This window comes from Taudactylus pleione, unplaced genomic scaffold (assembly GCF_031769625.1).
Source record: "Taudactylus pleione unplaced genomic scaffold, aTauple2 ptg000488l, whole genome shotgun sequence".
Lineage (NCBI taxonomy): Eukaryota > Metazoa > Chordata > Amphibia > Anura > Myobatrachidae > Taudactylus > Taudactylus pleione.
Genome location: NW_028284890.1, coordinates 1,296,575 through 1,311,626, shown reverse-complemented (window position 1 = coordinate 1,311,626; position 15,052 = coordinate 1,296,575). Strand labels below are relative to the sequence as shown.

Genomic DNA, 15,052 nt, shown 5'->3' with positions numbered 1-15,052 from the left:
AACAGGACACCACAGGCAGCTCCCCCTGTATAATAATAGTAATAACAGGACACCACAGGCTGCTCCCCCTGTATAATAATAGTAATAACAGGACACCACAGGCTGCTCCCCCTGTATAATAGTATTAGCAGGACACCACAGGCTGCTCCCCTGTATAATAACAGTAATAACAGGACACCACAGTCTGCTCCCCCTGTATAATAATAGTAATAACAGGACACCACAGGCTGCTCCCCCTGTATAATAATAGTAACAACAGGACACCACAGGCTACTCCCCCTGTATAATAATAGTAACAGGACACCACAGGCTGCTCCCCCTGTATAATAATAATAATAGTAATAACAGGACACCACAGGCTGCTCTCCCTGTATAATAATAGTAATAACAGGACACCACAGGCTGCTCCCCCTGTATAATAACAGTAATAACAGGACACCACAGGCTGCTCCCCCTGTATAATAACAGGACACCACAGGCTGCTCTCCCTGTATAATAATAGTAATAACAGGACACCACAGGCTGCTCCCCCTGTATAATAATAGTAATAACAGGACACCACAGGCTGCTCCCCCTGTATAATAATAGTAGATGACATTACCAGGGATACAGCAGGAGCCGCCGCTAGAACAGGATCACACGGCAGCCGGTCATGTGACGCTGATGCTGCTGCTGGAGTAAGGGGGAGGAGCTCCGGGCACTAGAGCAGGACTCTATGTACAGCTACAGTAAGTGTCCCCAGTGTGCAAAAGAGACGGAGGCGGCGGCCATTTTCCCGAGGCCCAAATCACTTCATGAGGAACAACGGGTGACTATAGATCCCCTTCAGTATTTGTTCCCTGGAAGTGACGTAGTAGTGAGGGCGGAAGTGACGTTACACGCCCATACAGTCTCTTTCTATCATTCCCAACAACTGCAGATACAGGAAGCAGCAATTGTTGTGTTTGGCAGGAGGTAATTATGTTATTATTCTATAGGCTGAGCAGACTCTTGTGTCACTTTGCTGTAGTACAGATGGAGCTGACTCTGGTGCTGCATTGTCATTGTGCAGGAGGGTTGCACTCAAGTCTTCTATTTGTATAATACAGGTGGTGCAGACTTTGTTGTTACTATAATACATGTGGCGCAGCCTCTGTTGATACTATAATGCAGGTGGTGCAGACTCCGTTGTTACTATAATACAGGTGGTGCAGACTCCGTTGTTACTATAATACAGGTGGTGCAGACTCCGTTGTTACTATAATACAGGTGGTGCAGACTCAGTTGTTACTATAATAAAGGTGGCGCAGACCCCGTTGTTACTATAATACAGGTGGTGCAGACTCCGTTGTTACTATAATACAGGTGGCGCAGACTCAGTTGTTACTATAATACAGGTGGCGCAGACTCAGTTGTTACTATAATACAGGTGGCGCAGACGGTGGCGCAGACCCTGTTGTTACTATAATGCAGGTGGTGCAGACTCCGTTGTTACTATAATACAGGTGGTGCAGACTCCGTTGTTACTATAATACAGGTGGTGCAGACTCAGTTGTTACTATACTAAAGGTGGCGCAGACCCCGTTGTTACTATAATACAGGTGGCGCAGACCCTGTTGTTACTATAATACAGGTGGCGCAGACCCCGTTGTTACTATAATACAGGTGGCGCAGACGGTGGCGCAGACTCAGTTGTTACTATAATACAGGTGGCGCAGACTCAGTTGTTACTATAATACAGGTGGCGCAGACGGTGGCGCAGACCCTGTTGTTACTATAATACAGGTGGCGCAGACTCTGTTGTTACTAATATACAGGTGGTGCAGACTCTGTTGTTACTATAATACAGGTGGCGCAGACTCAGTTGTTACTATAATACAGGTGGCGCAGACTCAGTTGTTACTATAATACAGGTGGCGCAGACGGTGGCGCAGACCCTGTTGTTACTATAATACAGGTGGCGCAGACTCTGTTGTTACTAATATACAGGTGGTGCAGACTCTGTTGTTACTATAATACAGGTGGTGCAGACCCCGTTGTTACTATAATACAGATGGCGCAGACTCAGTTGTTGTTATAATACAGGTGGCGCAGACCCCATTGCTTCTATAATACAGGTGGTGCAGACTCCGTTGTTACTATTATACAGGTGGTGCAGACCCCGTTGTTGCCATATCACAGGTGGCGCAGACCCCATTGTTACTCTAATACAGGTGGCACAGACCCTGATGTTACTATAATACAGGTGGTGCAGACTCTGTTGTTACTATAATACAGGTGGTGCAGACCCCATTGCTTCTATAATACAGATGGTGCAGACTCAGTTGTTGCCATATCACAGGTGGTGCAGACCCCGTTGTTACTATAATACAGATGGCGCAGACTCAGTTGTTGCCATATCACAGGTGGTGCAGACCCCGTTGTTACTATAATACAGGTGGTGCAGACTCAGTTGTTGATATAATACAGGTGGCGCAGACCCCATTGCTTCTATAATACAGGTGGTGCAGACTCCGTTGTTACTATTATACAGGTGGCGCAGACCCCGTTGTTGCCATATCACAGGTGGCGCAGACCCCGTTGTTACTCTAATACAGGTGGCACAGACCCCGATGTTGCTATAATACAGGTGGTGCAGACTCAGTTGTTACTATAATAAAGGTGGCGCAGACTCCGTTATTACTATAATACAGGTGGCGCAGACTCCGTTATTACTATAATACAGGTGGCGCAGACTCCATTGTTACTATAATACAGGTGGCGCAGACTCTGTTGTTACTATAATACAGGTGAGGCAGACCCCGTTGTTACTATAATACAGGTGGCGCAGACTCCGTTGTTACTATAATACAGATGGCGCAGACTCAGTTGTTACTATAATAAAGGTGACACAGACTTAGTTGTTACTATAATACAGGTGGTGCAGACCCCGTTGTTACTATAATGCAGGTGGTGCAGTCTCAGTTGTTGTTATAATACAGGTGGCGCAGACCCCATTGCTTCTATAATACAGGTGGTGCAGACCCCGTTGTTACTATAATACAGGTGGCACAGACCCCGTTGTTACTATAATACAGATGGCACAGACCCCGTTGTTCCTATAATACAGGTGGCACAGACCCCGTTGCTGTTATAATACAGGTGACGCAGACCTTGCTTGGTAACTGGTTGCTCTGATGCGTAGGGATAGGGATTATAAAATGGGTCAGCAGGATTTTGTAAATATATGGAATTCTCCTGAACGGCTCAGCTCACTGCAGCGCCCCCTGCCTCTGTATAACTCTCAGTGCACATCCTCATTTGGGGACTTGGGACTGGACATCGGAAGCCAACCATCAAATGTTTGAAACTTTCGATGTGAAGGTAACTAACCATCGCATCAAAAGAATTCAATGGTAAAACTATTTATATGATATGTACATACACAATAATAACTGCAGCTTCGTAGGCAGGGGGTGGGATTGGGGTCTGGAGTAACATCATAATACTGTACTCTCTAATGTGCGGATTCAGTCTTTGTATATAAATGAAGGGACATAAATAAGGGAACAAGAAACCAGTGACTTACTGTACAATACAATGCAGGACAAGGGTTATACACATTGCTGCATTAGTGATCAGAGTACTCAGATACACAACAAGGCATGTTAGGTGCTCTAGTGGGGAGTGAGAAGTATAAGTAAAGAGAAGCACAAGAGGGATGAGGGCCCTGCTCGTCAGAGCTTACATACTAATGGCTGTCCCTGCGTTATGCAGCGGGAACTGTAGGGTACACTACATACCCAGGATAAACCCATGAAGATTCCCTGATGCAGGCAGCAGACAAGGAGCCAGGGGAGTCATAGCTATTAGCAATTAAAAAAAGCCACCATAGGAACACCATTGAATGATTACCACCCGATGGTGACAAACAATCGTAGGCCGCCATCGAATGGTAAAAACCACTACCATAAAAACAAACATTGATGGTGAGTAAACATCAGATGTCAGTGTCCATCCCTAGTGTGACAGGCAGAAATTACAGCCTCCTCGTATGAAGCTGCTCAGGGCAGAGTGGAGCCTGGGAGCCCTGCACAGAGCCAGCTCTGCTCCTTGGCACAATCTGCATACACGGTGGGGATACATGCACCCTCACCACTACCGTGCCTTCTCTATCACTGCACATTGTGACCAGATCTGTGGGTTGGGTTACCACCTTTTCATTTTATGGGCAAAAACAGCACTTTATATGCTATAAAGGCCCCTCGTGCTCTTTTATATGACTTAGAGCCCCCTTGTGCCCTTTTATAAGTCTCAGCGGACAGTCGCACCCCTTCATATGCCTGAAAGCCCCCTTATGCCGCTATATGCCAGCCGAGAGGCCACACGTGCCTTTATATACCTCGGAGCGTTCTCACCCCCTTTTTATCCCTATGAACCCACTTGCACCCCTTTGTATTGGTGGCCTGCAAGTGGGACTAAGTGATATGCAGCTGACATCGATAAACAGGAAGAGGTGCCAGTATGGAGCTCCAGTATGTTAGCCTGCCTTTCTGGGTGCTCAAACAGAGCTAGAGTATGTTTGCCATCTATTCTGGAGAATGGAGTTTTACGTGCATTAGTAATCCGTTCCCGGTGCTGGATTACAGCTCTGATACCCTTAACCAACCATGGCGGAGGGAGCTCTGAGTATGTTAGCCAGGTGTTTGGGCTGCCAGACTGGAGGTCTGAGTAGTTAGCCAGCAATTCTAGATGCCAGAATAGGGCTACAAGAACCTTGTCCATCCCTTCAAGCTGCCCCAATTAGGTCTCCCAGTGCCTCAGCCATCCATTCTGGGTGCCGGAATAGGGCTCTAAGTTGCCGAGCCGTTCATTCCAGCTGCTGGAATAGGTATTGGAGCAGTAGTTCTATCTGTTTGAGAACAGGTGTTGGGTTACTAATTCCATCTCCGCCAGCTCTCGGAATAGGTTTCTCAGTACCATGGGTGTAACTAGAGCTTTGTGGCCCCACAGTAACCTTTTTGACGGGTCCCTACAAAACACTCACCCAGAGGGGGAGGGCATCTACATACAAGATGTCCACAATAACTAGTCATCCATTACTCTGCCCCCAATACTGGAACACTGGGGGGCAACATCATCATATCTAGGGAGGGAGCTATTAACCTCTCACCAAGGAAAGCTCAGACCAACCATGGTTACCAAGTCACTAATAGAGGGGGGCACCCAGGAGTGTCAGTGTAACCCCCAATACATGGATCAGTTCCGCTTCCTCGGGCAAATTGCATCAAGTATGTGTTGTGGAGGTCCAGGACTATTGGCCACAAGAGGACCATTGGTGTAACCTCCAGCAATGACGTGTGGTGGTCACTGAGCAGCCCTATGAAGCTGGGTCAGAGGAACGTCTAAGAAACACTGACCTAGACATTATGGCTCTGGGAATGAGGGGACTTAGTGGTCACTCAGTGTATTACATTTATATAGGCAACACGATAGTGTAGTGGACAGCATTTCTACTCTGCTCTGGGGTTGTGAATTCAATTCCCAACCAAGGTCCTGTATGTGTGGATTCTGTATGTTTTTCTGTGTTTGCATTGGTTTCTTCCAGGTGCTCTGGTAGGTTAGTTGGCTTCTTTCATAAATACCCCTGGTGTGTGTATGGGCTGTCCATGTGGTAGGAAATGTAGATTGTAAGCTCCCCTGGGGCAGGGACAGATGTGACTAAATATTCCCTGTAAAGCACTGTGTAATATGTGCGCACTACATAGATAACTGGTAAGAAATTGCTTCTAATAATTATATTTATTCCTAGATTTCTGTGCAGTGAGGAGTCAGATCTTGATCAATGAAGATGGACAAGGACAGGAGTCACATGACTGAGAGGATACTAAATCTCACCCTGGAGATCATCTACCTGCTGACTGGGGAGGTGAGAGGGTCTGGGAGTGTCACAGTGACATCACTTATATCTATAGTAATAATACAGGGACATGACAGGGGAGGTGGGGATCTGGGAGTGTCACAGTGACATCACTTATATCTATAGTAATAATACAGGGACATGACTGGAGAGGTGAGAGGGTCTGAGAGTGTCACAGTGACATCACATATCTATAGTAATAATACAGGGACATGACTGGGGAGGTGAGAGGGTCTGGGAGTGTCACAGTGACATCACTTATATCTATAGTAATAATACAGGGACATGACTGGGGAGGTGTGGGGATCTGGGAGTGTCACAGTGACATAACATATCTATAATAATAATACAGGGACATCACTAGGGAGGTAAGGGAATCTGGGAGTGTCACAGTGTGACATCACTTCTATCTACAGTAATAATACAGGGACATGACTGGGGAGGTGAGGGGATCTGGGAGTGTCACAATGACATCACTTATATCTATAGTAATAATACAGGGACATGACTGGGGAGGTGAGAGGATCTGGGAGTGTCACAGTGACATCACTTATATCTATAGTAATATCCGAGCAGCAGGGAGTCGGTCTCAGATATAGTATTAATCCCACAGTTCTCACTGGAGTTGGTATTACATTGCTATCAGTATATTGTTCTTTTTCTGTCACTTACAAAAAAGTTTTTGGGGTGCAAGAGATACTATATACTCCACATTTTCATACATATGGGAGATTGTTATAAGATTTTTTTTTTTTGTATATTATGCAATTTGATCACCTGAATAAACAGCCTCATTTCGGTGGAGTTTAATTGACCTTCTCATTGATATGTTCCCAATATACAGGATTACACAGTAGTGAAGAAGACATTCGGTGAGTGTGAGACACCCAGCAGCCGTCCCCGTGTGTCAGTAGGACTGAGCCGGACCCAGAGCCCCATCATGGTGCCTCCACCTCACTCACTGATACATGAGAGACACAATGACCAGAAGATCCTGGAACTCACCAACAAGATCATTCATCTGCTGACAGGAGAGGTGACTGCTGGGAATGGAACATTATACAGTAACATCAGGGGATGTGTCTGGGTGATGACTGGAGAGGTGACTGCTGGGAATGGGACATTATACAGTAACACCAGGGGATGTGTCTGGGTGATGACTGGAGAGGGGACTGCTGGGAATGGGACATTATACAGTAACACCAGGGGATGTGTCTGGGTGATGACTGCTGGCAATGGGACAGTATACAGTAACACCGGGGGATGTGTCTGGGTGCTGACTGGAGAGGTGACTGCTGGGAATGGGACATTATACAGTAACACCAGGGGATGTGTCTGGGTGATGACTGGAGAGGTGACTGCTGGGAATGGGACATTATACAGTAACACCAGGGGATGTGTCTGGGTAATGACTGGAGGGGTGACTGCTGGGAATGGGACATTATACAGTGACACCAGGGGATGTGTCTGGGTGATGACTGGAGAGGTGACTGCTGGGAATGGGACATTATACAGTAACACCAGGGGATGTGTCTAGGTGGTGACTGCTGGGAATGGGACATTATACAGCAACACCAGGGGATGTGTCTGGGTGATGACTGTATCATTGTGTGTGTCAGGTTCCTATAAGGTGTCAGGTTGTCACTTATCTGTGTCTCCATGCAGGAGGGGGAGTATATAGAGGAACACAGGGGTCTGTACAAGGACGTGATGATGGAGAATCACTGGCCCCTCACATCACTGGGTAAGACGATACTGTCATTCATTGTACAGGGGAGAGCTGGTATGGAGGCCCCCTATATACACAGACACATCACCTGATAATCGCTTATAGATGTGTTCTCATACATCTGTCCTCAATATGCCACACATTGTGATTTGCCTGGCAGCTCACTTAGATCCCGTGCTACTCTGCTAACGTTGGGCGTCTTTCATAGAGATGTGTCCTCAAATCTAACCTAAATAACAGCACGCAGTGCGACTTGCCTGGCATGCATGAACCAACAGGTCCTGTGCTACTAGTATACACCAGCAGACTGTGCTGATTAATGTGATATGTGACACTTGTATATCTGTTTGCACCTATGTCTGTATATGATGCACAGCTGAACTTGGAATGAAAAAAGCTGCTTTCGCCAGGTTGTAGCACTTCGTATAGAGATTCAGAGACTCAGTCACACACAGATATACATATGTTGCATGTCAATTAATCTGCTGATCACATCGCATTGTGACTTAGACGCATTTTCAGCAAAAATAGTTGCAAAAAAGTCACCTGGCGCTTTGTGTCTAATGGGACTTGGCGCTCCGTAAGGGGCTTTTTGTCTCGACTGCAGCAAAGATGTGTAAGGGCACATCTATATATACAATGTACTCAGTCACTGTGTGTCTCCTACAGATGGACCCAGTAACAGAAATACCCCAGAGAGATGTCCCTGTCCTCATTATTCACAGGATTGTACAGAGAAGAATCACAGGACCCCACAGGAGCATCAGGTAGGTGGGATTTAGGGTCTCACCAGTATACCACAGTGACTGTCACTACATGATGCATAGATAAGCTGTGTGTGTCTTATACACTGATATTATACTGTTTAGTCTCAATTAAATCAGACATTATTGTTATATGGATCATTTAGAGTGAAGATCTTGATATTAAGGCAGAAGAGACAGATGGAGGAGAAGAGACGCATGTGACTGATAATATGGCAGAAGATATAGAGGGAGAAGAAGAGACGTATGTGAGTGATACAGAGGGAGAAGAAGAGACATATGTGACTGATATGAAGGCAGAAGATATAGAGGGAGAAGAAGAGACGTATGTGACTGATAATATGGCAGAAGATATAGAGGGAGAAGAAGAGACGTATGTGACTGATATGAAGGCAGAAGATATAGAGGGAGAAGAAGAGACGTATGTGACTGATATGAAGGCAGAAGATATAGAGGGAGAAGAAGAGATGTATGTGACTTATATGAAGGCAGAAGATATAGAGGGAGAAGAAGAGACGTATGTGACTGATATGAAGGCAGAAGATATAGAGGGAGAAGAAGAGACGTATGTGACTGATATGAAGGCAGAAGATATAGAGGGAGAAGAAGGGACGTATGTGACTGATATGAAGGCAGAAGATATAGAGGGAGAAGAAGAGACGTATGTGACTGATATGAAGGCAGAAGATATAGATGGAGAAGAAGAGACGTATGTGAGGGGTGATCAGCAGTGTAAGGAGGAACAAATCCATACAGATATCAGCACAGGTGAGTTATAAACACATTACATATTCTCCTTGCTAAGTCACTACATCAATGTACAAGCTTATGAGGGAATTGTATCTGCACAGTGGGGGAGTCAGGTGCCATCAGCCCCTATTATACTCCTGCTCTCCCCCTTACATCATGTCACTGTGTTTTACCAGCCCAGAGATCTGACCAGTCTCCTCCCCACACTCTATGGTGTATCTCATACATCAGGAGCCATCAGCCCCTATTATACTCATGCTCTCTCCCTCACATCATGTCACTGTGTGTTACCAGCCCAGAGATCTGACCAGTCTCCTCCCCACACTCTATGGTGTATCTCATACATCAGGAGCCATCAGCCCCTATTATACTCATGCTCTCTCCCTCACATCATGTCACTGTGTGTTACCAGCCCAGAGAACTGACCAGTCTCCTCCCCACACTCTCTGGTGTATCTCATACATCAGGAGCCATCAGCCTCTATTATACTCCTGCTCTCTCCCTCACATCATGTCACTGTGTGTTACCAGCCCAGAGAACTGACCAGTCTCCTCCCCACACTCTCTGGTGTATCTCATACATCAGGAGCCATCAGCCTCTATTATACTCCTGCTCTCTCCCTCACATCATGTCACTGTGTGTTACCAGCCCAGAGAACTGACCAGTCTCCTCCCCACACTCTCTGGTGTATCTCATACATCAGGAGCCATCAGCCTCTATTATACTCCTGCTCTCTCCCTCACATCATGTCACTGTGTGTTACCAGCCCAGAGAACTGACCAGTCTCCTCCCCACACTCTCTGGTGTATCTCATACATCAGGAGCCATCAGCCTCTATTATACTCCTGCTCTCTCCCTCACATCATGTCACTGTGTGTTACCAGCCCAGAGATCTGACCAGTGTCTCCTCCCTGCACTATAAAACCATATACTCCCACATCACAACAAACTCCATGTATACACACACACCAGCTATAAGCACACACTTATTATTGCACAGTCCTTCCACCAATGCTTGTCTACAATGAATAATTCAACCTATAATAGTACTGTCTATGTGACGCTTTGGAGAGAGGTGGTGAGTCTGAGAGAGTGAGAGTTCCAGTGGTGGGGAGCAGCACAGGCAAAGTCTTGGAGGCAGGAGTGGGAGGATATAATGAGTTGGGCGGAGAGGCGCCAGGCATTGGCAGAGCAAAGTAGGTGATGAGAGAGTGGAGGGAGATGTAGAAAGAGATGAAGGGGGGAGACATAAGGTGGCTTTATAGGTGATTGTAAGGAGCTTGAATGTATTGATGGGGAGGTAGAAGCAGTAGTATGGAGAAGATGAGCTGGACCGCAGCATTGAGGACAGATTACATTGGAGAGAGATGGGTGTTGGGGAGGCCACATAGGAGGAGGTTACAGTAGTCCTGTTTAGAGATGAACAGTGAGTTGATGAGGGTCTTCGTTACCTCTAGGGTGAGAGGGGCTCTGATCCTGGAGATATTTTGAAGGTGGAAGTGGCAAGACTGGGACTGAATTTGGATATTGAAGCAGAGGGCAGAGTTAAGGATATCTCCAAGACAGCAGACTTGTGGGATGTGGTGAGGTTGTCGATGGAGGTGAGGGGACTCCAGATGGTGGGAAAACAATCGGCTCAGTCTTAGACATGTTAAGCTTAAGAAAGCACTGTGATATCCAAGAACATTTGCTCTCATTGTAAATTGTTTATTCTTATACATTTGTTTCCAGTAGATGGACACACAAGCAGGAATACCTCGCAGGGAGATCTCATCGTGTCACCAGATTTTATAATAGAAGATAAGAACATAAGACAAGATTGTCCAGGAGAGACTCCAATTACCCTAAATATACATCCAGCACTTCACAGTGCGGATATGTCATCTTGTCCCTCTAATCATGAGGAACTTTCTCCTGATATTTCAGAACTTGCTACACACAGTACAGCTCATATAGGTAATAGAATATTATCTTGTTCTAAATCTGGTAAAAGTTCTATATGTCGGTCAGTTTCTGTTAGACATCAGAAAAGTCACACAGGTAAGAAACCATTTCCATGCTCTGAGTGTGGAAAATGCTTTACACAGAAATCTGATCTTGTTGCACATCAAAGATGTCACACAGGTGAGAAGCCATTTCTATGTTCTGAGTGTGGAAAATGTTTTACAGTAAAATCTGATCTTGTTACACATCAGAGAACTCACACAGGTGTGAAGTCATTTTCATGTTCTGAGTGTCGGAAATGTTTTACACGTAAATTTGTTCTTGTTACACATAAGAGAACTCATACAGGAGAGAAGCCATTTCAATGCTCTGTGTGTGGGAAATGCTTTACCCAGAAATCTCTTTGTGTTAGACATCAGATTACACACACTGGTGAGAAGCCGTTTACTTGCTCTGAGTGTGGGAAATGTTTTTCATATAAAGCAGCTCTTGTTATACATCAGAGAAGTCACACAGGTGAGAAACCATTTCCATGTTCTGAGTGTGGGAAATGTTTTTCATATAAATCAGGTCTTGATAGTCATCAGAGACATCACACAAGTGTGAAGCAATTTCCATGCTCTGAGTGTGGAAAAGGTTTTACAGTAAAATCTGATCTTGTTAGACATCTGAGAACTCACACAGGTGAGAAACCATTTCCATGTTCTGAGTGTGGGAAATGTTTTTCATATAAATCAGGTCTTGATAGTCATCAGAGAAGTCACACAGGGGAGAAACCATTTTCATGTTCTGAGTGTGGGAAATGTTTTTCATATAAATCAGGTCTTGATAGTCATCAGAGAAGTCACCATTTCCATGTTCTGAGTGTGGGAAATGTTTTGCACAGAAATCAGATCTTGATAGTCATCAGAGATGTCACACAGGGGAGAAACCATTTCCATGCTCTGAGTGTGGGAAATGTTTTAATCAGAAATCAGCCCTTCATAGACATCATAGAACTAGACACAGGAGAAATACAATTTCAATGAGCTGATATTCATGGACCCAAAGTGCTGCACAGAGCACAATCCAGGTGTGTAGAGGGAAAACACAATGAATAGCATCTGAATAATGAGCACAATAAATACTAATCTGGGGAGACTCATCCTAGTTGGAGTTTCTACAGCCTCATGGGACCCCAATAGTTCCTACCAATTGGCATTTATTGCGCTACCATCATATACAGTTACAGTGTTATCAGCTCTGTATATGTGACCTGCAGACGCTCCTGGTGACTGATCGCAGTGTGGTCTATGCTCTCATTTTATTCACCTATATCACATTTATATGCTTTGGATATTGAATAGCTGCTGAATATTTACACTATGGCCGATTGATGCAACTAATGTATATTAGGTACTGCATCGATACTATATACTGTAATAGCTGTGTATATTAATGTATATAATAAAAGCTTCTGTGTCATACAATATGCTGGATGTACCATTCACTCCCTGAAAGCTCGATTCAGGGAACACAGATGAACATGGTAAAGGGTCACCAGCCGCACAGTGTGTCGCAGCACTTTGCTACCAATCACAGCTGTGGTCCTGAAGACCTGTCACATGTAGGGGTGCAGCATGTGAGGAGGACAAGCAGGGGCGCAGACAGGCTCAGGTACTTATGTGCTAAAGAGGCATTATGGGTGTTTACATTACATACCTTGTTCCCACAAGGGCTCAGTGATACTATGGATCAGGGGTGGCCAACCTGCGGCTCTCGAGCCGCATGAGGCTATTTTGAGCTTCTAATGCAGCTGGGCAGACCCCCATTATTACTGAGAATACTGGTCTCTGAAGCCATCGGAGACTGAAGAAGCCTCTGATCGCTTCAGAGGCCAGCGTTACCAGTAATGCAATGCACAGGTGGCGTCATGATGTCACCCGCGATGTGAGGAGCCCACGCGTCTGCTGGATCCAGTTAGATCCAGCAGGCGGCGGAAGCAGCAGTGACGGCGGGAGTCGGGAGCCCTGATGGCTTGGAGCGGTGCCAGCATGAAAGGAAGTTTCTTCATAGGGGTGTGTGCTGGGAGGGGTAGCTAGTGCTGGGGGAACTTCCTTAGGGGCACGACTACAGGGATATTGCAGGAGGGGCACAGCTAGAGGCGGCATTGCTTAATGGGCACTGCTACAAGGGTCAATGCAGAAGGGGCACAATAGCTGCAGGCATTGCTTAATGGGCCAGCTCCAAATGGTGCATTGCATAAGGGCCACAACTAATGGGGGCATTGCTTAATGGGCACAGCTACAGGGGGCATTGCAGAAGGGGCACAACTACAGAGGGCATTGCATAATGGGCACAGCTACAGGGGCATTGCAGAAGGGGCACAGCTACAAGCGGCATTGCAGAATGGGCACAGCTACAGGGGCATTGCAGAAGGGGCACAGCTACAAGCGGCATTGCAGAATGGACACAGCTACAGGGGACATTGCATAATGGGGGCATTGCTTAATGACCACAACTACTGGGGGCATTGCATAATGTGCAGAGCTACAGGGGGGCACAGCATAATGGGCACTGGCATTCTCAAAGTATTTTATGTGGTTCTGGATTTCAATATGTTTATGTGGATCTGGCTTGTTTCTGTGTATTTTGTGTGGATGTGTGATTTATGTGGATCTGCCTTGTTTATGTGAATGTGTCTATTTCAATGTTTTCTATATTGCTCTGGCTTTTTCTTTCACTCTAGCAGTGAAAATGTATATTGGGAAGATTATGTAAAATGTGTATATTCAATGTCCTGGGCTTGCCCCCAGCGTGACTAAAAAGGGTGGTGTGACACAAGGTCATGCTCCTGCAATGTCATACCAAAGGCGTGTGCACAAAAGTGGGTCGTGGCCTTGTGTCAGCTAGGACACGCGCGTATGCTATCAGCTCTTTCGGTTGACTACATATATTTTTTGGCTCTTTGCCTCCGACTGGTTGGCCACCCATGATAAAGATTGAGTCCTGTGCTTAGATGTTGGTGTAGTCAGCCTGGTCAGCTGGACCTGTATATGGGGCCATAACTGCAACTCTTTCTGTACAAATAGGGGTTACATGACTTGTGTGCGGAGTCTGTTACCTGTATTCCCCTGATGTGTAGGTAACACAATACCAGGATGACATGAATAACTGATGGAGGAGACCAGCCTACAATGATGGAATGTGCAGGATAAGACATGTAATTCTCTCTGTATTTATGTCTGTTACCCGTATTCCCCACATGTGTAGGTAACACAATACCAGGATGACATGAATAACTGATGGAGGAGACCAGCCTACAATGATGGAATGTGCAGGATAAGACATGTAATTCTCTCTGTATTTAGGTCTGTTACCCATATTCCCCACATGTGTAGGTAACACAATACCAGGATGACATGAATAACTGATAGGAGACCAGCCTATAATGATGGGATGTGCAGGATAAGACATGTAATTCTCTGTATTTAGGTCTGTTCAGCAGTAATAGATGTACCACTAAAACACATTGCGGTTAGAGTGGTGTAACTAGTGGTATATTTCCTGTAATAGGTAAAGAAGATACATGTGGTAGTGCAGTGGCGGGCTGGGCCGGGGGGCAGGGTGCCATGTGCCCCCGGGCCGCGGGCCGGTGCAGTCTGTGTCACTGTGACACAGACTGCACCGCGTTTGTAGCGCTGACCGGACGGCTATGCGAGCGGCCAGGAGGCCGCTCTGAAAAACAAGAAGGACGGCCCTGATTCAGAGCGAGCGCTCTTTCAGAGCGTCCGGCTCTGAATCAGGCCCTCAGTCCTTTCGGACCTTCCATCCTCAGAGTAAGGCCAAGGGTCAGTCCTTTCCCAGACCATCTGGAACTAAGAAAGTCACAAAGCCCAAGAAGAGGCTTGGAGTGCTAGGCGTCCAGCTGCCAAGCCCGATGCCAAACCCTCAGCCTGACAGGACGGGCCTCTCCTTGGGGGACCCGAAGATGGGAGGCCGACTTCA

The 15,052-nt window shown here is 46.1% G+C and overlaps 2 protein-coding genes across 3 annotated transcripts in view; one reads left to right on the top strand and one right to left on the bottom strand.

Annotated features, from left to right (window-relative positions):
* Window positions 1–15,052, bottom strand: part of LOC148502636 (uncharacterized) — a 187,115-nt gene that overhangs the window by 106,240 nt on the left and 65,823 nt on the right.
* On the top strand, window positions 848–12,534 carry LOC148502637 (uncharacterized). 2 transcript variants are annotated; one of them, XM_088449571.1, is made up of 7 exons: window positions 848–954; window positions 5,771–5,887; window positions 6,723–6,914; window positions 7,544–7,622; window positions 8,277–8,374; window positions 8,518–9,139; window positions 10,856–12,534. In XM_088449571.1, the coding sequence occupies exons 2-7, from the start codon at window positions 5,804–5,806 to the stop codon at window positions 12,091–12,093; spliced, it is 2,313 nt and encodes a 770-aa protein (XP_088305697.1). In that variant the 5' UTR covers window positions 848–954; window positions 5,771–5,803; the 3' UTR covers window positions 12,094–12,534. The 2 variants fall into 2 exon arrangements, with proteins under 2 accessions (XP_088305697.1, XP_088305696.1); XM_088449570.1 differs by having other exon boundaries at window positions 10,853–12,534.